Here is a 26,607-nt window from a genome sequence, read left to right as displayed (position 1 = left end):
TTGCTCTGTTAAACATCATTTGGGAAAGGAGGGCTAATAATTCGAAGTTCAACTGTATACATTATGTATCTATATGTTTTTATAAGTGGAGCATTAATGAACGAAAATTAAATTTAACATAAAAATTTTGATATTGAAGGTAATTATTTAGCAAATAATGTGCAGTTTCTTGCACAGACTAATCATTTCAATTCATAAGACTTTAATCAGGATGTGAATTACAAGGAGGTTTGTGGGGGGCTTTGTCTCCCCTCCCCCCTATTTAATGCTTGATCCTCCTGAAGGACATCAAAACCCTCTAAATATTATGAAATAATTTGTTCTGTTCTGAATCTAAACAAAATAATTTACGCTAATAAAATAATAAGTAAAATAAACAAAAAATAATAATAATATTAAAAATGCTCAGTGGTTAGCACTGTCACCTCACAGCAAAAAGGTTGCTGATTAGAGTCCCGGCTAAATCAGTTGGCATTTCTGTGTGGAGTTTGCATCTCCCCGTGTTCGCATGGATTTCCTCTGGGTGCTCCGATTTCTCCCACAGTCCAAAGACGTGCTATGAAGTGAATTTAATAAGCTAAATTAGCCGTAGTGTGTGAGTGTGAATGTGAGAGTGTATGGGTGTTTAGCTGGAAGGGTATTGTCTGTGAAAAACATATGCTGGATAAGTTGGCGGTTCATTCCGTTGTGATGACCCCTGATGAATAAATGGTCTAAGCTGAAGGAAAATGAATGAATGAATAATTAAATATAAATAAATAAAAAGACTAAACAACCAATAGACACTGTGTTTAAAAGACACTAAAAACTCGTAAAGTAGGTGTTTGTACATTCAAAAAGTAAAGTCAAATTAGACTAATGGTGTGAATTTAGTCACTGCTTGAAAAAAGTATAATTTCATATAAAAATAAGTAACTTTTCAGAATAGCAGCTCTGTTGAAATAGCCTAACACAGGTTAGGATATAATATATAAATCAATCCTATTCAAATATAAATCATTATCATTAACACACTGAAAAGAAGTTTAAATTAAATAAGTTGAATTATTAAATTAAATATGATATAATAATATACTAAATATAATTGAATTAAATATCTAAATTTGGCTATTACACAAACTACTGAAAAAAAGCCGACCCTGTTATAGTCATGACAGCATGTATAATTCCCAAAATGACCTGACTGTATTGTTGAGAGCGATAAATATAAGTCATATTGTTTGCCTTCCTATTTTGGGGGTCAGTAGCCATTGACTTGCATTTTATGAATCACTAAGAATAACCACTTTTCTTTTCTTTTCTTTTTTAGCTAAAAATCCTCTTTAATGTTCTAAAAAAATAAAAAATGTCACCTACATCAAGGAGAACCTTGGATAAATTTTCATTTTTGAGTGAACTATGAATTTAAATAATTTCAACCTGAAGGCGCCCACTACCTGAGAAGAAAATAAATGCTAGCAAACTGCGTGGCTGTGGAAAAAAAAACACAGAATTCGTTAAGCTAAACTGTTGGCACAAGATTAAGGACTCTATGATTCAATCCCGCAGCATTTAAAAGTCAAGTGTCGTATAAAGCTTATATAAACATTATAGAGACTTTTATGTAACCCTCCTTAACAAACTCGAGTGTTACCTCTATGTGTGGGCAACATGGATTTCTGTGTCCCAGGCTACCGTGAGTCAGCCTCATGTGGCTATATACTGAAACTATAACCCAGAACAATGTGTGTCAGCGAAAGTACAACTTATTCTGAGAACAGCCTGGACTTTTTCTTTTTTTAGGCACGAAAAAATTCAGACATCAAAAGCAATGTTTCGATGGGCAGTGTTACTTTTAAGTCTCTCGTGTCATCCATCATAGAGAATCGAGCCAGAGAGTGTCTCGACTGACTGAGCATAAATCAAGCAGCTGACAACCGCTCCTGATGTTATCATTGTTCAATGAAAACAAATAGATGACAGTGACGTTGACTTGTAGTGTAATCCACCAAACCATCTGTTGTACTAAAGATGGAATCGATTTTTGTGCTTTTTTTTACCTGTATAAATAATGCCTTTAGGTTTTGTTTGTAATTTGCATGATGATCAATTTTGAGTGCTATAAATATTTTCTTTCATAACATCATGGCTTTCAAAGACAGACTATTCTTTCTTAATGGAGCACAAAATAAGTGCTCTTATCCGTACAATGAAAGTGAATGGTGGCCACTGCTGTCAAAGGTCTAGAAACAGGTTGTAGTAGTGTGGAGCAAAGCAAATGAGTCAAAATTCTACTCTATGGCACTCATTTGTGCAGGGCCCAAGAGCATGCTCTGCTCATGCACTGCTCACATTCATTCATAAAGCCAAGTTTACTCAAATCCTGCTTCAACATGACATTTCTTGACATGAATTCTAAACTACACTCTCAAAAATAAAGGCACAAAATCTGTCACTGTGGCGGTACCTTTTCAAAAAGTGCTTTACACTTTTATACTTTGCAGCTGCACATTAAAAGAATTGTCTTCTTTTATAATTGCATTGACATGCAGCTGTGGTGATGAAGACGGTAAAATCGCTGTGATTCATTACAAACATGCACTGTTTTAATAACATTTTAAACTTGTAAAACTCATCCTTGATCACATTTGATGATGATTGATGATCACAGAGAGCAGAACAGATCTTTTAATCCCAGTTGCTTCGCGCACGTTCTGTCTTGTTGATATGATTATATGTGTTACTATGGAGACAAAAACAAAAACAAAAAAAAAACAAAAAAGAAATTCCAATTTGTTTATTTTCTGTTTACTTGGTGGTTAAAGAAATAGGTTTCTGACATTATTCACTCACCCTTTACTTGTTCCAAACCTGTTTGACTTACTTTCTTCAACTGAGAAAAAAAGAAGAGATTTTGAAAAAAGCTGGAAAACTGTAAGCTGTGACTTTCGCATATTTGTTTCTTCCTAGTATGGATGTAGATGGTTACATGTTTTCAGCTTTCTTCTTTATATGACATCTTCTTTGACATCTTCTTTAATGTTTATCAGAATAAAGAAACTCATAAACGTTTGGAACCACTTGAGGGTGAGTAAATCATACGTTTTAGGTGAACGATCCATTTAAGGGTGTGTGACCACTTATTAATTTCATTTTTTTTTTATGACTGACACATAGCTGATAACACCACCACTTTCTAAAAATACTGAGCTGTGAGCGCATCTCCAAATGTCAGAGCATCTTATAAAACTCGGAGCCTTTCCACACTACTAGCATTTTTTATTCCAGCACTGCAGAAAATGAGAAAAAAAACAACCCTCAGCTTGAGAAAAAAACTGCATCGGTGGACAAGTACCCAATGTCATAATAGAGAAATATTCACTGGCTCAATGTTTACTTTCACTTTGACTTTGCAGTTATAAATATTCTAAGTTTAGGGAGTCTTTTTAGCAATGGTTATTTAATAAGATTCAGCTCATTCACAAATCAGATACTGCTATAACATCTGTGTGACAATTTATATTGTCTCCAGGTCAAAATAACTTTTAACTCTCTTACAATAATGAAATGTAGTAGTATAACGAAAGCATTCCAAAACAAAATATGGCTATGCAGTAAAAGTAAATAATGATGCGCTGAAAAAGTACTGACACTTAAAAACTTATACTAATTGTGAAGTATAAAAGATTTCATTCCTGTCTACTGTCCACCAACGAACAGCGACATGTTGACAGATGAGGTAATTAAAATAACGATCTTGATTTAAATGGATTATAAAGTATATGTAAGAATATATCTATTAGGTGATGTAACTGAATAGTTTGGATTAATCCCATTTGTTTGACATTTCAGTTCAGAATAACTCCGTTACACTTTCTAATAAGCCCATGCTCATTAATTCTGTTCATAATTATTTATAACCAAGCATAACAATTGTATAAATGTATCTATAGACACAACAACACTATACTGTATTATAATGACAGCTATAGCTACATTTATAATAGTGCTATTAATACTTAATAGTGATGCATTTCATTTTTTAATATTCATGCTAATAACACATTATACACAGATTTAGAAGTATTAATTAGTTGGTCATGAGTATATTTGTAAAGACAAGGGGCTGTATTTTAACGATCTAGGCGCAAAGTCTAAAGCGCATCGTACAAAAGCATTAAGGGCATGCCTGAATCTACTTTTGCTTTTTTAAAGTTGGAAAAATATGGTTTGAGCCATGGCGCATGGTCTAACAGGGTTGTGCTTATTGGGTGTGTTTTGAGCATAACATGAGTGTCATCTCCCATTCTCTTTGAGACTCAGTTGCGTCATGCCATGGCGCATTTGCTATGTACATGGCAGACATTGTAAATGGAAAAACCGAATGGAGTAACTGAATGCTTCACTAGCGAGAAAACAGTTTAACAGACCATCAGCACGAGGATAAAAAATGAGCCTTCTCCAGTTGGCCTCTATACTTTCTCTTTACTTTTACTCTTTTACTTTTGTATAGGAAACGGTCTTGTACATACTTCACTGAAGACATCCATTAGCCTACACATTGAATTTCATTTGTTAAGCAAAAAGATTTGTTTCAAAACTATTTCTAAATTCAGTTCTAATTTCCAGCAAATAATAAATGAACAATAATAACAAAATGTGGTAAAAAAAAGTTTTATAATGGAACAGTTCCATTATGCCCCATACGGTAATGCTTCTAATAAATAATACAGCATATAATTACAACACCATAATAAAAATGCTAATTGTCATGAATAAACAGAAAAAAACCCAGGACATGGAGGTAGTGTTTTTTATATTAAATAATAATTTTTGTAACATTAATATTTTTTTCACATGTAAAGATATTTGTGTATTTCTGTACATCCTATACAGTACATGCTTAAGCATTTGAACCCACAAATGTGCATAACTAACATGCTCTGCACTGAACCTTAGACCTGCTTTCAGCTGGTCTAATGCACAGTCTGTTTCAGTTTCTTAAAATAGCAAAGCGCCAACAATGCACCTTAACACACATCCTTTATAGACAGGCACACCCATGAGTCCACAAAGCAGTGCACATGGATTTTCTATTTAGCAAAACGGGAAAATTATGGTTGTGCTGGTCTGAAAATAGCAATAAATCGTGCCAAACACATCTTGTGCCTTATCGCGCGGGTTGTATGATAGGGCCCAGTCTGCAATGTTAAAAACAGTTATGTTATAGTTCCAAAGACTCATTTGTATTAACTTAACAGATTGTGTCAAATAAGCGAATGGTTTTATATTGTTAATAACAGCCCTGTTGCCTTACAAATATTTATTGTGAGTCATAATACAGTTACTAAGCTGTATAAATGCATCATTAATGGCTTAAATTAAAGTGAAACAGGATGTAATTTTCCACATACAAATGCTAAGCATGCATTGTAAAAATTAGTATTTTACATAGATTGATTCTACCAACCGTATATTCCACCTCACATTTGAACAGACACAATGAAACGTAAAACAGAGACATGTTTTCAGCATCTAAAATGTACAATACTGATGTTAAGTAGATTTCTAAAATGTAAAATATTCATGTAAATCAAGACAGACTAATTAATACTTATTAATACTTAATTAATGCTTAATTAATGTGCATAAATATATACATGTATGTTGTGGTTACAGTATATACACAAATATAAATGTGGAACTAGGGCTGCACAATATATTGTTTCAGCATCAATATCACAATGTGCCAATGTGCAATAGTCACATTGTAATTTAACAAAATACACAGTTCTGAACAAAATTTAGCCTTAAAGGAGTGTAAGATTTTTAAGGTCTGTGATTATGTTCGATTTCAAGTAAATTTAAACCATTTTCTATACAGATTCAGTCCCCTACAAAGCCATCACAATCAATGTAATATTATGAATTCTTTCCAAATAAAGTTATATCAAGTTACATTCATATTGCAAAATATATTGCAAAAACAAAATATCGCAATGTCAGTTTTTTCCAATACTGTTCAGCCCTATGAACATATATATTAAAAAATAAAATGCATTCCTAATAAATATTAATAACACTATTATAAATGTAGCTATAACTATCAATACTGTATATATCTCGTCTCTTTATAAATACATTCATAGAATTGTTATGCTTGATTATTAATAATTATAAACAAAATTCATTATGAGCATGGGCTTTATAGAAAGTGTAACCAATAACTCTTTCAGCAACCTCTGAAACATTCCATAAGCAAGCCTTGACTTCATGTGCATTAGTATTGAAGAGAAGCTCTCAAAAGCATGCGTAAATGTCACATAGACATACAGCCCTTTAAAGACTCCCCCAAAAAAGTCTCGAAAGCATCATTAGTACAAAACAATTAATGCATAAACATTCCTACATATAACATTTTTTTAAACAATTCACATAATTGAATTGCAAAACAATGCATCACCACCACACTATTGTAGAGCATTTCTCTGCAAAGAAAGCCAAAGGACTTGATTATGTCTTCCTGAGGCTTGAACGCAGCATCCATTGACTTGATCTCCATGGCAACACTACTAGTGCCATATTTCTTAATGGATACCATGGGCTCCACTGATTCAGACTGCAGGCAGCACTGTTTCTCACCAAGGGAAAAGCATTCAGAACAGCTTCCCCTCTGCAGCTATTAGACGTCCGCATGCAAACACACTCCTACCCAAACAAACTGACAGGTTAGGGGCTTAAAAAGCTCATAAGAGGCTCTCGTGGTTGTAAAAAATGTGTTGTTGGGTTGAACTGAACACAATGCCTGACTGCAGCATTGGAATGGATTGGCAAACACCTGTAGAGCTATTACACGCCAACCATTAACACAGAGTCCAGCGCAATGCAGGGTAATTTCTGGGTGCTATATTTAGAATAATTCCCTTTTAACAAAAATGGATCGAGGTATTAAAGTGGAACCTTCCATTTTGCTGACCTATAAAGTCAATGTATTCATCGGCAAATGCACTGCTGTTTCTTATCAACAAATCGCAGCAGATTAAATGAACAAACGCATTAGGAAACATCAACTGTTACAGATGCAGTTCGTTCAAGTTGAGAGGTCACAAAGCAGATATTTACAGAGCTCCATCTGATCAGGTGACCAAAAAAGCCAATTATGTTCTAATAATAGCACATGGAACACTCTTGGATATTGGCTCCATCTGAGGTATGTTGTCTGCGAGTTAACTAAGCCCCCATGGAGTCATATTGATGATATTGATTGAAAAAAAAAAGCCTATAAGCTAGCTTGCTCTTCTTTGCATTTTTATGGAGCCAAAAATCAAAGCGTGAATCGCTAATGATAACTGAATGCTAAAACAAAGTCTTAAATAACAAGAGCTTCTGGATTCTTGGTTCTAAAACCAGAATATAAAATAAAAATAATGAATAAAAGAGTTTAAATAAAAGATAAAAGCTCATTAGGCATCTGTGTTTTCACTTTACCTATACACTAAACATTATCCGATTTCTGAGTTTCCGCGAGTGTGTCAGGTTTGTGAACAATATGACATTTGATAGCACCATCATTAGTTCAACATCTGTTCATTGTTCATTTCTGGAAGTTTCAGAAGGTAAAGTATGTTGAAATAAAAAAAAAACACTTACTTTTTATGGGTTTCGTATCTGCCGGTGGCTCCAAGACTCTGCAAAATTAAACAAACAAAAGAGTCAGACTTGAAGCTTGTTTAAATGAACAGTAGCTAATTATAAACGAGATTACAAATTGTCAAGGTTAAACGTTGAATCTATTTTGAGAAAGACTCAAGTCAATTTTAAAAGTTCATTTTTGACGGTTTATAGTTTGATGTAGTTTTAAAGCTTGAGTTTTAAAGGTCTTGCAGTCTATAAGAAAACAGCTGTCAAGTTAGATTGACAAACAATCAAAACGTATGTAAGCTGGCAACCTTTTGACAAGATGCCAATGGTTACTTACAATTTAGCAAAGTTGCTAATATATTTCAGCAATGCTGCTACCACATTTTAACTTTAGTAGCACAGTCTTGCTCATTGCTAGCCATTGTCAAAACAATGTACTAAAACATTAGCATTAAAAGATAAACATGATAACTTTATTTAAAACATGTTAACAACGTTTAAAAGAGAGTCAGCATGTTTATGTCTTGACATTTAGTTAGCAGGTTTTAAATTCCTATTATTTAACATGTTGCTAGCATGTTTTAGCAAGTTGTTAGCATGTTTTAACATGTTGTTATTATTTAACATGTTGCTAGCATGTTGTAGTAAGTTGTTAGCATGTTTTAACATGCTGCTAGCAAGTGTATAACAGTTTAGCAAGGACAAGATGCTAATAGTTACTTACAACTTAGCAAAGTTGCTAACACAGTTCAGCAGGCTCCTACCACATTTTAACTTCACTAGCACATTCTTGCTCATTGCTAGCCATTGTTAAAACAACAATGTACTAAAACATTAGCATTAAAACATAAACAAGCTGTCTCTCTTTTAAATATGTTAGCAATGTTTAAAAAAAAGAGTCTGCATGTTTATGTTTTGACATTTAGTTAGCATTTAATTTTAACAGGTTCCTAGTATTATTAAACATGCTGCTAGCGTGTTTTAGCAAGTTATTAGCATTTTATAAGATGTTGCTAGCAAATGTATAACATTTTAGCAAGGACAAGATGCTAATAGTTACTTACAATTTAGCGAATCTGGTAACGTAGTTGAGCAGTGCTGCTACCACATTTTCACTTCACTAGCACATTCTTGCTCATTGCATCATCACGTAAGAAGGTGAGAGGGTTGGGAGTCGTGGAACAAAGTGTAGAGCAGAATAAAGTTGTAGAGCAGTATAAAGTGTAGAACTAGGGTGTGCGTGTGGGAAAGTAAATTGGTAAAATGAGGTACTCGATCAGATTTTAGAGGTGCCTGATCCGGATACAGCTTGTTCAGGCACAAATTAAGTCCTGCTTTTAACAGCTTCCTAGTATTATTTAACATGTATTTAGCATGTTGTGGTAAGTTGTTAGCATGTTTTAACAGGCTGCTAGCAAGTGTATAACATTTATCAAGGACAAAATGCCAATAGTTACTTACAATTTAGCACAGTTGTTACCACAATTCACCATGCCGTTACCACATTTTAACTTTACTAGCACATTCTGGCTCACTGCTAGCTATTGTCAACACATAATGTACTAAACTGTTAGCATTTAAAAATAAACATGCTGACTCTCTTTAAACATTGCTAGCATGTTTAAGAGTCAGCATGATTATGTTTTGACATTTACTTAGCATGTTTTAACATGTTGCTAGCAAGTGTAAAATTAACAAGTTGCTAACATCTAAACAATTATAACTCATGTTTATAACATTTTAACAAACTGTTACAACGTTTTAATTCATTGCTTGTACATCTTAACCATGTTTAGAAAGTTTATCAAGTTGCTAGCACATTTTACATTTAGTTGTGCATTTGTTTTTACAAACTGTTAGCATCAAAATAAGTCTGACCTGAGTTTAGGTTAAACAATAAGTAAGATCTGACCTGAGTTTAGTGTTTAAAGTTGCAGAAGAGATAAAGTCTGACGTTTTTGTCAGAGAAGTTTATTCACTTTAAATTTAAATTGCTTAAGAATAAGCTGCCTTTAATAAACCAATATAAAGTTGTTGCTAATTAATATAATGCATTTATATTCTTTTAAATCTTTAATACTCAAACTTTTAAAGCCTTTGTTTTGAAAGAAAATCATTTTCCAAACAAATACTATGTATAGGTATTGTTTTACCCATAAGTCAAATAAAGGCATCGAGAAAAATGCATGAAAATAAAGGGCCATAATTACTGTTCTAGAATTCCACAGCAGGCAAAGTGATGGGTAAAACAGATGTGTAAATGTGGCTCCTCATTGCTTATGTAAGGTGAGTTAATGACATTAACACTCTCTTTAACTTAAGGCCAAACAGAGATATTCAATATTTTTTTAATAACAACATAATCAATACAGACACCTAAGCACTTCTGTTACCAGAAACCGCGTCCTCACGCTTGGGAATGGCAAGTCTCACTGTTGTCATAGCAACTTTCGAGAATATGTTTTGAAAATTACCTTTCCTGTGCATATTCTTTCATCTGGCATCTGACGCCATGCACAAGTGCTGAAACCAGTCCACCTCAATCAGCTACAAATGCATCAAACTCATGCAGAGTAAAATGCTTCATTAGTATTATTACTGTTGAAACATGTAAAGTAAAAGGGGGTTGCACAATTGTGTTTATCCAGGTACAGCGTACTGTACAGTATGTTCTTTACGTGTATTATTTGGGATTATAAAAACAGCAGGGGTGTTTTAGTCAGAGAAAAGGGAGCAAAAAAAAAAAAACTCTGACGAAAAATAATTGCATGTTACAAAACTAAAAGCTGTTTTAGGATGTTTACAAGACATCCTAGACAATTGTTTTTTTATGCATATTTGCCTTGTAAACAACTCAACAAATTAGCATGGATGGGTCAAACTGAATGCATATTGATGGAATAATTACCAAGCAAACAACTTACTCTTTCATTTACAAAAATGACAGAAAAAAATCTACTATCTGTGAGGAAAGTGTTTTTACACAGGATTAAAATAAACATTTGTGTCTTCAACAATAATGAAACCTGTGGATTCGTTGACTATAAGTATGAAAAGATGGTAAAAAGAATGACTATTAGTAAGAGTAGCTAAAAATGGACAAATAAAAGCTTCACAAAATGATTTTGTTGCAATAATGTTATAGATTTGGCATTTTTTGCATTATGTACTAAAACCAAAACCAATAATATAAATAGTAATTTGAGTAACAGATTTAAAAGGTTCTTTTAAATATTTTTTTTTTAAATAGGGGACGGTGAAATAAATAAATATATATATATATATATATATATATATATATATATATATATATATATATATATATATATATATATATATAATCTTAATAATTTGCAGAGTATATTGCTGTGCTGTTATCTTGGTTGATTCATAACTGAAAAAAAATTCATAAAAGCTAAATTAAAAAATCATAATGAAATAAATAAATAAATAATCTGCAAGGAAAGTGTTTTTACACAGGGTTAATTTTTTTCTAAATTAGGGGAGGGGGAAATAATTTTTTTTTGTAAGTATTTTTACTTTAAAATTTTAATTACTCTTAATATTTTGCAGCATGTGTTGCTGTGCTGGTATTTTGGTTAATTGATAACTAAAAAATAAATCATTCAATAAATGAAAAATGTAATAAATAAAATGAAATAAATAATTGAAAAATAAAATGCAATAAATAAAATGAAATGAATAAATAAAATGAAATGAATGAATGAATGAATATATAATCTGTGAGGAAAGTGTTTTTACACAGGGTTAAAATAAACATTTGTTGCATCATTCGTCTTCAACAAGGATGAAACCTGTGAATTCATTGACAAAGTGGGAAAAGACGGTGAAGAGATTGACTGTTAGCTGAAAATGGACAAAAAAAAGCAACACAAAGTGATGTTTGATAAACAAATTTCGGGAGGAGCACGCGCAGAAGTTTCAGTATCAAATACGTCATTGACAATTATTCTATTATCCAATCAGTTCTTGACCAAACCCCTATATATACCAAAGCTGTCTTACCTGCAGCATCTTACGACTTTAGCATCCCTCCACCACCCCGTCACCTCACCTCTAAAGCATTACTATCCCGGGGGGAGCAATCTGGGGCCGGGCTAGATACTTCGCTCGAATCCCTATTCCTCTTTGTTTCCTGATAAGAGGAATGACTCGAGTTTAGGTGTCTTCCCCGAGCTCAGAGCCCTCTCCCCGGACAGCACGCCAAATACGCTTTATTCTGAAACTGTTGCAAGTGTGAACTCGTGAAATGATTTTATCGCATGAATGTTATTGATTTACCATTTTTTTTAAATCTTGTACTAAAACCAAAATTATAAATATTAATTTGAGTAACAGACTTAGAAGGCTCTTTTAATTTTATATATTAGGGGAGGGTGAAATTAAAAGATAATTTGTCAGTGTTTAGTTTTTTAAATATAGTATTTATCTTAATATTTTGCAGCGTATGTTTCTATGCTGGTATCTTGCTTGTTTCATGCAAATCATTGAAAAATAAATGACAATAAAACACCCAATAATAATTTTCCAGCGGAATGAACCGCCAACTATTTCAGCATATGTTTTACACAGTGGATGCCCTTCCAGCAGCAACCCAGTACCTGGAAACACCCATACACACCCAATTTAGTTGTATTCCTACAGTATAGCACATTTATTTGCAATGTGGGGGAAACCGGAGCACCCGGGGGAAACCCACGCGAACACAGAGAAAACATGCAAACTCCACACAGAAATGCCAACTGGCCCAGCAGAGACTTGAATCAGCGTCCTTCTTGCTGTGAGACCACAAAACGCTAAGCCACTGTGCCACCTAACTCCTGGACACAACTTTGTATATTATTTTAGTTTTAGAAATGATGTGTTTTTTATTATTTATTAATAATTCTTTTAAAATCAGCCTCCCTGTTTTAAAGAAACATATGCAACTCAATTATCTCAAGACGTCCTGTAGTTGTTAGTTCATTGATACATTTTGCATCTATTATTTGTTAACGGAAGTCATTAAGTTAATTTTCACAAAGGGCATTCTTAATTAGATTTAATGTGATTTGGAAACAGGAACACACAGCAATAAGCCTTTAGATATTTGAACAAAAGACATCTGCATTTTTAAACTGTAATTATCTAGACCACAGAGGATGAAAGCAATACCTGAAATGATATACTTGTGCCAATGAATTTTGAAAACACTGCTTAAGGCCCAAACACACCAAATGTGGCTGTCGGCCAACATCGAGCCATTGCTGAGACATGGTCAGCTTTGTTTGTAAAAAAAAATTTAAAGGAAAGGGATAGTTCACCCTAAAAAAAATGTACATTGACACACCATTTATTTACACTCAGGTAGTGGTTATAAGGTTCTTTGTTCTGCTTAACAGAAAAGAAGATATTTTGAAGAACATTGGAAACTGGCCGTCACTGAAATCCATAGTAGAAAAAAACCCAACTATTGAAATCTGTAGCTATTTTTTCATCCAAAGATGCGAATGAAATGTTTGCGCAAAACTGGAATATCGCAAAAAAGACATGCAAATAAAGCAGCGTTTCTATCCAATGAATCAAAGAGAACAAAATCGTCACTTCCTGATTAACTGGTGCCAAATGTGAACGGTACAACCGTAATTTGCTGCACAATGGTAGGAGAAGCTGCGTTAATCTTTGCTTTATTTAATAAATGACTTGCGCCTCAGAAGACAATGCTGACATGCAATGAACATGTGGTAGCGTTTGAAGTCATCAAACGTGGAGCACAGATGCTCTTGGCAATTCTGAAGGTAATTTATAATATAATAACGCTAACACTGGCATTTTACAATGACCAAAACAACATTTCAGATGTTTTACAGATTTGTCTGTAATAATAATGTGCAATATTTTGTATACTTAAATAGATTAGAGTATTTTTTTCAGTTTATACACTACTACAGTTACCACACCTAAAAAGAGATAGTCCACATGTATTTCCTAATCCTTCTGTCCTTCTAACTCATTTAAACCTTGTTTCAAAACATAATATTAGAGTAATGGAAGTAATGGAAGCTTGAGTCATTGATAGTAGACTAATGCACGTATTAGTACAGTTATGAGAGGAAGAGAGATTAAGGATGTGTGAATTGTGTGTCTGGCAGCACCATAACTACTAATAGCAAAACTACTGTAGGTATAAGTTTAAGAAAAGTGCCGCTATTACAGAAGCTTGACAGCCGACTAATGCAGTTATGCAACACAGACTCATTGGAAATACTTCCTTCAGTCTACATTTTTGTGAAACCGCTGAAACGTGCTTCAACACAAGTTAGGTATATGAATGCAAATGCAACTGGGCAGTATGACGCCAAAGGCTTTTGTTCCTTTTCACACTAACGATACTTACAGTGACATATTTTCTATGAATAAAGTATCTTTTTTTGCAGTTCTTTGCACAACACCATATAAAGAACACAAAATATTGAACACAAAATAATCACCTGTCTATGAACAACCTTTCGGGCAGGCACACTTTGCACCGCCAACCTGATATCTCCAAGTAGGACATGTTGCTGGATTAACATCTATGATGATTCTGGAATAACATTCCAATCAGCCAATCAGAATTAGGTTATACGTGTACTATTTATGTTAAGTTTAGGCTTACGGTTAGGTTTATGCACTTCTACATGATTGTTATCCAACTATTAATGCCCTCTGATTTTAGGAATAATTTAATTATGGTTGAGTTTAGGGGTAAGGTATGCTGTAGGTATGGATTACATTTTTGAACAAAATTTATGTTCCAGGCTCAACATAGATGTTAATCCAAGATCGCATTGTACTTGGCAAAATCATGACATGTCACTTTGCACAGTTTTGTATTTTTGATGCACACAGTGGTTCGCTAGGTGATCTGTACAACCACCTTCTTATGAAAAGTACAACAAAACATACCCTACAGTAAGTATTTCAGACTTGCAAAAATGTAGACAGCGCCCTCTAGTGGATTTGACATCAGAAACATGCAATAAAATGTAACCAAAGCAATGTATTTTACTTTTCATAAAAATATAGGCTGCAGATTATTTGTTTGTTTTTTGTTTGTTTGTTTGTTTTATTTTGCTTTTCAAACATTACAAACAGACCAGCATCATAAAATAAAACACACACACATACATGGTATGTACAAAAACCATAACTAAAATAATAAAAATAACAAAGAAATTACAAATAATTAATTAAATAAAGTGGAGATACAGCAGAGACACCCAAAGTAGGACTTGTGGGCCAAAGTTGGTCAATGGTAACCTTTGATTTGGCCCACCATTCCATCTGAAAAGAGAGTGAGAATTATTGGAGAGGGTTGGAGTGAATGCCTTTGACAAAGATTGTCATTTCGAATTTAAACTATTGTTTCTTTGTTTTATTGCTGAGTTACAAAAAAAGCCTACTGAAATTAAATGATTCAATTAAATGTTGTAAATGAGTCAGACTTTTAAAATGCAAGCACTGTCGCTTGACAGATAGGACAATGCGAGCAAATGAAGGTGAAGGCAGGAGCAGCTCGACTAGTGTATTCAGCATTAAACTCCATTGTATAATGATTGAATTGTTTATGTTTTTACTATGATAAGTTAATATGATTTAAAGCAACATATTCTAGTTTTTATCTTACCAAATAAATTAGGATATTCCCCTTGGCAATTTTATTGTAATATCGTTTGGTATATATTCTGCCCACAGCCTTCAATCAAGTTTAGTTTTTGGCCTTTTATAGGAAAAAGTTTGGGCTTTCCTGGTATAAACCAATGAAAAAAAACATTTTAGCAAATCAAATCATGTGGTACTGTTTCTATATCATTTTAAAATGTTTTCCAAATTGTATCAAGTAATTCCTTTCAAAGAATACGTGATGTTCCCCAATGGCAGATAGTTCTGAATACTACTGGAGTTCTGAGTACTTCAGCTAACCTCTGAGAACCACACTCCAACGGTACATCAATGTCTGTTTTCCGTTTTAAAAGGAATATTTAAAAGGAAAAATAACTACGGTCAATAACATTTCAAGGCTGCAGTTTTAATGCAGTTATATGAAATCAAGAATATTTATATATTTTTGGTTTTGAATAAACTGAAAACCTTCAGTGTAGTGATATAGAACGATAATGCAGTCAGCACTACTGTATTGTAGCTATCCCTGAAAATAACTACACACCTTAGAATGTTCGTCAGCCAATCAGAATCATTTCAGCATCCCTGTACTATAAAGAGTACTGATACCTGCTAAAATTCACAATTATTATATCTCACACAAGGTGCAGACCGTGTTGTCTTTGTTGTCAGATTGGTAAGTGTCAGCCTTTAATCAATAATAAGCCCAAAAATAACCTATACTGATATAAAAATAAAAGAGAAGATCCATTCTATACTCTCCAGACATTTCTTCAGGTTCAAATCGAACAGCCTTGAAATAAAAAGCACTCGCACATACTGAAAGAACACTTCTTATTTTTTTATTATATGATTATATGACTCACGTAACTGATGTTCAAAACAAGCTGAATCAGTTTCCATTGAAGATGACACATTTGCCACACTGTGTGGTACACAATGTTCTATTCCGAACCCAGCAGCGTCTGAGACTCAAATCAGGTTTCCTAACAAAGCTCATGGCGCGAAGAGTCGTGAACATATCCAAGAGAGACTCTGTCCCACATCAACGTCGTTTGATGAGATCAGCTGGAGATTAATGGCAAAGATCATTAAGAGTGCAATTGCGTGAAACAAACTGATATCCAATTTCATAGCAATTCCATAACCTACTCTTTCTGGCAGGTTTGAGGTTTCACACAAAAACAGGCTGAATATTATGTAGGATTTATTTAGTGTAGCATCTGAAGCTAATTTGGTCACAGTAGAGAGAGTACAGAAGAATGACTTACCACTTGACTAATTGTTTTTGGGGTGAATTAAACAGTTTTTTACAACACAGTCACATTAAAAACAAACATAATCATTAAAGCTTGGGTAGGGTTCAAATAATTCTAAAAACTCATTTGGTTTAAATAAAACCTGCACTATATTTAAAAAATAGTCTTTTAGAGTAATTTGAGCTAAATATGTAACATTCATGATAAAATTGTTGTTGAATTTCATGCTGTCACATTTTGATAAATATTTTAGATTTTTTTCCATTCAGAAAAGAAGTAGAAAACCGTATCCAGACCAAAGCAATAAACAGGTAATGTGAGATAATTCATTCATACATTTTTTTTTGGCTTAGTCCCTTTATTAATCAGGGGTCGCCACAGCGGAATGAACCGCCAACTTATCCAGCATATATTTTACACAGCGGATGCCCTTCCACCTGCAACCCAACACTGGGAAACAGCCATACACTCTCGCATTCACACACATACACTACGGCCAATTTAACTTATCCAATTCACCTATATCGCATGTCTTTGGACTGTGGGGGAAACCGGAGCACCCGGAGAAAACCCACACGAACATATGCTCACATATTAAAAGTGAGAGGATTCTGAATGAAGGGTGCATTACTTGATTTTAAAATAACTGAGAGAAACACACACTATCTACTATCTATGATCATTTGTTGAACATCAACGTTGAACAAAGGAAATTAAAACACACATTACCTGAGACCAATGGTCACCTTTTATCTTATAAAAAAGTGAAAATAAATGACTTGCACATTTGGAAACAAAATTTTCAATGTTTTTCATATTAAAAGTCGAAAATAAGCAATATCTCTTCTAAATAAAATAACTTGTATATTGTGTAAATAATATTTTAAGTAGAAAGACCAGATTTAAATAAAGAATAAAAATTACAAAACATACAGTAACATTTATATGACAAATTTTATCAATGTGTTGTTTTAACCTATTATTATTAATCTATTGTGTTATATATTTTGACATTTTCAGTTTTTATATTAATATAATTTTGAATCATTTTGTTTTTGCTTATTTATTTATTTATTTTTTTATTTTTTTATTTTTTTATTTATTTATTTAATTAATTAATTTATTTTATTTTATTTTTTTTACCTTTATTTAACCAGGAAGTCTCAATGAGATTTAAAATCTCTTTCACGAGAGGCCAAGGTAACAGCTATACAGTAAAACAATTTTAAAATACATAAACACCACATACAATAAAATTTCATCAGTCCTCTGAACAAAAACAATCATATGCTGCCAGTATCGCTCTCTTTATGCCTTCAAATTCACTGAAAGACACAATTTTATTTAGTTTTAAGTTTTTGCAATTATTTCATGCCCAAGGTGCACATAAAAAAAATGCAGTCTACCCAGCTCTGTACAAACTCGAAGTATATTAAAAAGAAAACACTTGGAAGAGCGTAGCTGGTAATTCCCAGAGCTAAGACAAGGAGGTCCAAGATACACAAAAATAAAAATAAATAAAATAAAAAATTTTAATTAAAATAAAATGTAATAATTTATGAGTACATTTAAAAAAAAAAACATTTTATTAAAAGTAACAAAACATAGGGTTGGCCGATTAACCGAAAAGTAATCAAAATTCAGGAACTATAATCGATCTAATTTTTCCAGGTCAATTTTTAATTACTTCACCTACCGCACGTGGAGTCATATGACCCCGCTCTGTTAAGGCTGCTTTATACTTTTGTTTTGAGCGCACAGGTATGGTGCGACGCAGCCTTTGAGCGGTCACATACACGTGCACCTCTCAAAAATGTAACTACATGTCTCATGTTTGCACTACATTAAAGATGATTGGAAGCTGCGCCAGACATGCCTTGAGATGGCATATTATCCATTACATTAAAATTATAATTTACTTTAAAATATTCATAACATTCAAGAAGTGCACTGTTTAAGAATTTTACATTTAATTCAATGCATTACTTGCCATTTCATTCAAATTAATTTTGAAATTGAATGTCAAATTCTGTCTGATAACTGTACACCAGTTTTGTCAAAAATAGCCTAAAATAAAAGTCTAAAATAACAGTAAAACAAAAAAATTGATTCATAAACCACAGTCACAATTTCTCATAAATGTAAAAAACTCAGAAATGTAACACTCAAAAACAAAACTGCACATCTTAAATCTAAAGTCACAATTACAGAAGTGCAACATACAATCAAATCAATGAAGAGCTGACTTGAGTCTTATTTCTTAACTTGAACAGCCTGATCAAACAACCGTCAACAAAAAAATGACAGAGCAATCTGGAAAAAAGCGAACACGGCAAAACGTCTGAGAGCAGCAAATGCCAGCAGAGCGGCACTTTGAGCTTAGCAGCTTTGAGATTTCTAATGGAGTGAATTGCTATCGACAGCTTGTTGATTCTGTTGAAATGTCACTCTCAGGAAGCTCAATCGCCAACACAACACAGGGGCTACTCTTGCCTTTGCCTGCCTTTTAATGTCACTAGACCTTCTGGGTGAACACAACCGTTGAGCGGCGACAGCTGTCAATCTGTGTGATTAAAAAGAGCCTGAAAGGCCTGGGGTTGCTTTAAAACATGAACAGAAACCAAGACAATGCACTGATACATTCTTTCTGTTTGTGACTGAAATTGAGCACTACTCTTCTAAAAAGTTTGCTAATCTCTTTACTAGTACTCTGACAGGTTTGAGGACATTAGACATTGCCTTCTGATATTGGAAATAAATTACATTTACAAATAAATGATACTTTTTTTACTAAATAAAACAGACATTTTCTGTTCACCAGATTCATTGAATATATGGAAGGAATTGAGTGATATTTTGATTGATTGTGTGCAAAAAAAGCTGAAATAATATATATTTTCTTTTTAAAGGCTTTTATAACTGTGAAATCTCATTTAGGCCTGATAAAACATGTTAAACTTTTTTTAAAAAATCTAAATTCTGATTAGCCTTCATTAGTAATACACTTTAAATATGTATTAAAATTTAAAATGGTTCATTTAAATTGTAAGATCACTGTTTTTATTGTATTTTGGTCATTTTGAGTGTTGAATACTTCTCTATATGTATATATAAACTATATTATATTATATTACATTATATTATATTATATTATATTATATTATATTATATTATATTATATTATATTATATTATATTAATATTTATAAATACTAATTATTCTAAAATAATGCAAAATGTTTAAATGTGAGCTGGAGAACAGAGACATGGAGAACACAGATATGGTTTAAAATGTGTATAATCTTGTTTATAGAGAACATCTGGCTATGTTACTATTAGTTCTTAAACTTTTTAAACCTCTAACAATAAACTTGTTAGTGGTTTAAACTTGACAATAAGTTGGCATTTTCCACCATTTTACTTTTTTTTTTTTCATTAATTCATTTTCCTTTGGCTTAGTCCCTTTATTCATCAGGGGTCCCTTTATTCATCAGGGGCATTGCACAGCGGAATGAACCGGCAACTTATCCATGTTTTACACAGCAATGCCCTTCCAGCTGCAACCCAGTACTAGGAAACATCCATACACACTCATTCACACACATACACTATGGCCAATTTGGTTTTATTCAATTCACCTATACCGCATGTCTTTAGACTGTGGGGGAAACCGGAGCACACAGAGGAACCCCACACGAACACGGGGATAACATGCAAACTCCACACAGAAATGCCAATTGACTCAGTCGGGACTCAAACCTTGTTGCTCTGAGGCGACAGTGCTAACCACTGAGCCACCAAGCCACACAACAGAGTTATATAATTAGAGTCAAATAATTAATATTTTATTGCTTTATCCTAAATATTTTGTATAAATTAACTCCTTTCAGAGTTTCCCACCAGAGGAAGGGTCATCACTTGGAGCCAGTCACATGGTTTTGCTTTAAATATCGTCAGATTAAAAGAGTTGACCAAACTGCAGGGAAATATACAAAATGTATTTTTATGACTGAAATGACAAATGATACAGAAAAAATGTTTAAACTTAGTAAACACACAAAAAAGATGAAGCTAAATGTATGATTCAGTAGGTGGACACAGTCAAAAATCCTTAACACTAGAACTAGCGAGGCAGTCATTTGGACTGTTTTTAATTTTTGAAATTTAATAATTTAGTTGAAATAGAACACACATATCTATAATACCCTGACTTTTCCCAAATATGTGTATATTTCCTTGTAACATTGCTATTTTGTTAAAATTACTTAACAAAAGAGTTCTGATTATTTCTACCTAGAACTACCATAGCGGTCAAAATGACAACATGCATTTCAGTGTCTACTTTTTCTTTTGACATTAAATATGCGTGATTGTGTTGCCTAGCAACTTCCTGCTAAAAAAGCAACTTAACTTTCTGTTAGCAAAAACATAACCTTACTTCAGATATGTCTTTCGAGCATATCCAGTTCCACACAAAAGCCTTCTCCCCTGCTTGAGAAAGTGAAAATAAAAGTGAGTTGTGGACATTCTTCAGTGTTTAATGTAACCTAACTATACATTTATAGGCTGAATTACCAAAAACATTGTAATTTTATGGTGATGACTTAATTAAATATGATGACAGACATTCAAAGCTTTATTTTAATATCTCGGAATAGAAGCTTTGAATGTAAAAATGACATGACAATATGATGTCTATATATGACCGCTATGCTAATTCTTGAAGTTAAAGAATGCTGGTAGTTCCAGTGTAAAGTTAATATGTAGATAACCTGATGTAATTAGTGTTCCTATATAAAACTGTTTCGTTAAAGTTATTGGAGACACAAAATATACCTGATGGATAGAATCTAGAATCGTCCATAAATTATTTATTTTTTTGCAAAAGGTTACTAATTGAGCTTTAATTCCAACAAGCTGCTGGAAAAATATAATATGCACTGGCAGTTACAAATGAAACCCTTATCAGTGTCTCAGAACAGATCAATTCACAGAAAATGAGCAAATACTGTATATATTGAATTGCATCTTGTGTGATTTAACACTTGCACTTAGCCATTTCACAATATTGACTTTATTTCAATACATACCACAGCCCAACCTTATAGCAGCAGCAGCATAAAAAAACAGCACAAGCAGACTTGATTCATTCATTCGTCTAATGTGTGAAAGTCCAAAATGACACCTCCACACATTTATCCACGCAGCATCGCCTATAAAGCAGGTGTCTGAAAGCTCGCACTCAAACTGACACCTTCACCATCCCGACACAAAGCAGAAACCCAGAGTGCAGCTGTGCACACGCTGGACAGATAAACACACACACTCGATGGCAGAATTCACCATCCAGAAATATATGCTCGGATGGACAGACAGCTGGTCTTGTGAGCTTACGAGTGAAGATTTAACAGATAGAAGGCTTTTACCATTTCCCTTCATAAACGCTTCAAATAAATAGCTCAGCAATTCGGCTTTTTTTCTTACAATACTGAACAATCACACTTGTCGCCAAATCTCTGTCCATTGGTGCATCACACTTCATTTTGACACAAGCACTGGGAAAGTGTTCCTCTGTAAATGTAGCTTCCAAGGCTGCAGTGAAGCAACTCATTTTGAAATGGTTTGCATCACTGCAAGCTTATACTGAACGTTTGAATTATAAAATAAGCACAAATAAATAATTAAATTCATCACAGGATTACAAGCCCCACCTTCCATTGGACATGTGGATGTGTATCTGAAAAGTACAACCTAAGTAACATGTTTAAAATTGGTAAAAATGTAAACAGCGCCCTCTAGTGGACTTGTCATCTGAAACGTGCATCGAAACCAACCCGAAGCAACGTATTTTATGTTTCATAAAAATGTAAAGCGTGGCACATATTTCCAGTAAACCTAGGCAGAATAAATTATGATATTTTCCTTAACACAGCCTGATATCATGAGGAAATGTAGCTATTTTATGCTGTGTCAGTTTACTGACTAATTTGTACAAATAGGGTATACGCACATGGATGTTTAATTTTAGTCAGTCAGCCCTAGGGCTTCTGGTTAATTGCCATCCCATACAAAATCACTGCGTTACAGATCTGATTTCTTTAAAAAAAACAGCAATCTTCACTGCCTGGCTGAGATTCGATATAAAGTGGGTATCAGACCAAACAAGAAGCACTGCATTAAATTATATTATAATTTTCCACGCCATGTCCTTAAATATGGAAATAAATTTTACCCCAGTATTTTCAATGGAATATCTGCACTAGCCTATGCTATCTTTCGCCACTTTTTATGCTTTAACAACCAAATGGATGCTTAAGTCTATTTAACTGATTATATTTGAACTATATTACATCGATGCTGTAAAAGGAACCTTATGAAACTGAAAATAGTCACATAAAGCTTTCACCGGAAGTTCATCATTGGATGAAAAACACTAACTGTGAATATAGTCAATTGTACAAATTTTCAGACATACGATTTTTTTAAAGGAGGACACCAAACTCCAACCCCTAAATCCAACCATCATTGGAGGATGAGCAAATCGTACTAAATTGTATGAATGTGATCATATGAATTCAAATGAATTAGCCACTAACTCAAAAAGTTAGGAATTGCTGTATATAGTGTTGCATAACCTCATTTCGTGCCTCTGTTTTGTAATAAAATAATTTTAAGCCACTAAACTCAGATCAGCCTTAAATGAAAATAATGCCAAAAAAGGGCAAACACGGGCTATTTGCTGTTGCTCTGTACACATGCTCTACACTGAATTCTGAAGTTTTATTGAGTTATTATTTGTGCTTGGGTGTTCACAAATGTATAAATCCCTAAATGATTTGGTTGCCAGATGCTTTTAAAACCTCCTTATTTATTTATTTTTTATTTATTTTTTATTTTATTTATTTATTCGTTTACTAAGACTTATATTTCTACCTTGAAAATTAGTTTTGTTAGCATCATCCATAAATCTGATTACTCTGCTGGATATAGTAAATGTTGACAAAAATGTATTAAACAAGACAAATGGTGTTTTATGCTTAATTACATAAGTGTGTAATTAATCGTACAAAAAAAATCTACTGAGCTGACAGCCCTAATCTGTTCTTACTCAGCCGGAAAATATTAAATTGATCAATAGTGACTCTGACAACATTTATAATGTTACAAGATCAATTTCCTTACCGTTGCTTAATACTTTGTTTTAGTCAAATGGTGTCCACAAAACCTTAACCTTTTCAACACTAATAATAATACATTTACATTTAGTCATTTAGCATACACTTTTAGCCAAAGAGAATAAAACTGATGAGGCATTTAGAGATTCAACAAGAAGAGGCAATACACACAAGAAACGTTAATTATACAAAGGAAATAAGTGCTTCTTGTCCACCAAATTATCATATGGTATTTTAAAGATATTTCGATCTCTGGATCATGTTACACTGAAGACATGTTTTGCTATTGCAAAAAATAATTGCATTTAAATATATTATAATGATATTTTAATATAATAATAATAATAATAATAATAATAATAATAATAATAATAATAATAATAAATAATAATATGTAAAGGTAATCTTAAGAGACTTCTCATTAACATAATTGAAAAAAATATTCTGTTCTGTTACACATATTTGAACAGAACTACTGTTCATTAAAATGCTAAATACTTAACACAACAATTATGAGCACAATTACATAAACAATTCTAAATTGGATATAATATGCAATACATCTGAATTGCTATGGACATTGGAGGATTAAGCACTTAATCAGGCCTAAAAGCATCATCACTGCCAGCAAAATGTATTTTGTTTCTGGAAAGCTACACTGTTTGAGGTTTTCTATGCAAGTAAAAATAAGTCACTTTTAGTTAGATCCTAACCTGGTCTTAAACAATTGATGATGTCACAGTTACTCAGCCAATCAAAGTGATTTCTCTGCAAACCATTCATTCATTCTCCTTCGGCTTAGTTCCTTAATTATCAGGAGTTGCCACTGCAGAATGAACTGACAACTATTCCAGCATATGTTTTACACAGCAGATACCCTTCCAGCCACAAATCGGTACTGGGAAACACACTACACACTTATTCACATTCACACTCATACACTATGGCCAATTTAGCTAATCCAATTCACCTTTAATGCATGTCTTTGGATTGGAAACCGGAGCATCTGGAGAAAACCGGCGCGAACATGAGGAGAACATGCAAACACCACACAGAAATGCCAACTGGGTCCAACCAGCGACCTTTTTGCTGTGAGGTAACAGTGCTAATCACCATGCCGCGCTTCCGCAAACCAGTTAACCGAAAATGAAATGCTGTTGGATTTTCAAAGGGACAAATTTTACTGATCCGTTACTCAACCTCAAGTGGTTCCAAACCTTTTTTATAATGATCAAAAAAGAAGATATTTTGAAAATTGTTGGAAACTGGTCACCAATTACACCCATAGCAGGAGAAAAAAATCAATCCTGCCCTATATCAATGGTTCAGGCTGGTGATGGTGCTGTAATGGTATAGAGCAAAGGTTCTCAATCTTTTGCAAGCTGGGCCCCCCCAAAGCTGGTTTATTGCAGTTGGGGAAGTATATATGGTGTATGATCTAATTGTTTGATGATTTATATCTATGGAAGTCAATGCCAACCAGAAGAGGGTAAGTAAATGAAGACAGAATGTTCCTTGTTGGATCAACTGGACATCCACTACATAAATATAAACATGCTTTTACATGCTGCATTCATAAAAACATAGATGAAAAAACCTGCACAGCGTTTTGCAGCAAACTAATTGGACAAATTAGTTAGCTGTAATTGCAACCCACGAGGAAGCTGGAGGTATGACCTCAAATTATTGTAATCAATACTTCACTCTCATACGGGAATTGGAGGGTTTTCAAATGCTAATTGCTTAGTGGCCGAGGATCATTATGGATGCCTGCTTTATCTAATCTGCCCCTCCGCATCTTCTGCTTCTTGACCCCTGCAAACTCGACTGAAACCGAAGTCTGTTTTCAACCCTGGACGTAATGAATGAAGCAAGCAGCTTGAACTGAACTCAAATAACCCTTTTTCTGTAGATTAGGCTAAGCTGACAGCCAAGACAGTCAAGGGCTTCTAGAACTTCTCACTTCACTGTGCTAATTTGAACAAGGCCTTTATTTTTCTATTTGTCAGTTGAGTAAACTGTAGCATGGTTGTTAAACCTCTCCCAGGCCCAATTAGGGGAGCAATGCTAGCATTCATAGCCCAGATCTCGCTTTCTGGTCTGGGAGGAAAAGGGGGCTGCGGTGATGCCCCTGGCAGCCTGGTTCCTGGCAGCTCGCGGCCCTTGTGGCAGCAATATTAAGTGACTGCTGAAATTCATGGCCTGCGCGAGCATTTTATATGTCTAGGTGACAACCGGCTTTCATATGGTGCAGGCGTTCGGTGACACATTAGCAAATTGTGCAGTTTCATTATTCATTAGGGTGCTGTCGTGCAGGAACGCACCGGCCTGCTGTGAAAAACACGCCAGTTCCCTTTATGATCATTACTGGCAGTTTGTGTGCTGTCATGTCGGAGCTTCGATAATTGAAGAGTATTTGGCGACAAGCTGTTATGCAAGTGTGAAATACTGTAGCTTTCAAAGCAATGGTATATTAGAGGAAAATCTATAAATGTTAATATATTAATTACTTAACTTAAATGTCATTTATGCATGGCAGCTATTTCGCACCACATTCCTTTATGACTCAGAGAAATTTTTGTAAACAACAAATTAAATGCAAGTCAAAGTGATTCTAATTGCTAATAAAATGTCAAAAAATGTTCAGTTTAGCAGATAGACTTATGAAAAAATGAAATGTGCTGAAGGTTATAAAACAAGGTACAGTATCTACAGGAATTCATCAAGTGAATTTTAAGACTTTTTGAGGCCTTTTGAAGACTTTTATTAATGAAATTTTAGACTTGCACAAGGCAAAATGTTAATGATTTTTTTCTAATAGCCCAGTTAAAACATAAAAAAACATTAAAAACATATCCATATGTTTATAAATCGAATTATAAATAGAGT

At 33.6% G+C, this 26,607-nt stretch overlaps 1 protein-coding gene across 1 annotated transcript in view; it reads right to left on the bottom strand.

Moving 5' to 3' along the window:
* The window catches only part of ankfn1 (ankyrin repeat and fibronectin type III domain containing 1), a 176,767-nt gene that overhangs the window by 97,184 nt on the left and 52,976 nt on the right, over positions 1 to 26,607 (bottom strand). The window contains exon 7 of the mRNA XM_056470222.1: positions 7,630 to 7,667. Within this exon, the coding sequence (XP_056326197.1) occupies positions 7,630 to 7,667 (38 nt within the window). The remainder of the gene's footprint in view (positions 1 to 7,629; positions 7,668 to 26,607) is intronic.

Source organism: Danio aesculapii, chromosome 12 (genome assembly GCF_903798145.1).
Source record: "Danio aesculapii chromosome 12, fDanAes4.1, whole genome shotgun sequence".
NCBI classification, from domain to species: Eukaryota; Metazoa; Chordata; class Actinopteri; order Cypriniformes; family Danionidae; genus Danio; species Danio aesculapii.
Note: the sequence above shows the minus strand (reverse complement) of the source record. Positions and strands in the feature narration are given on the sequence as shown.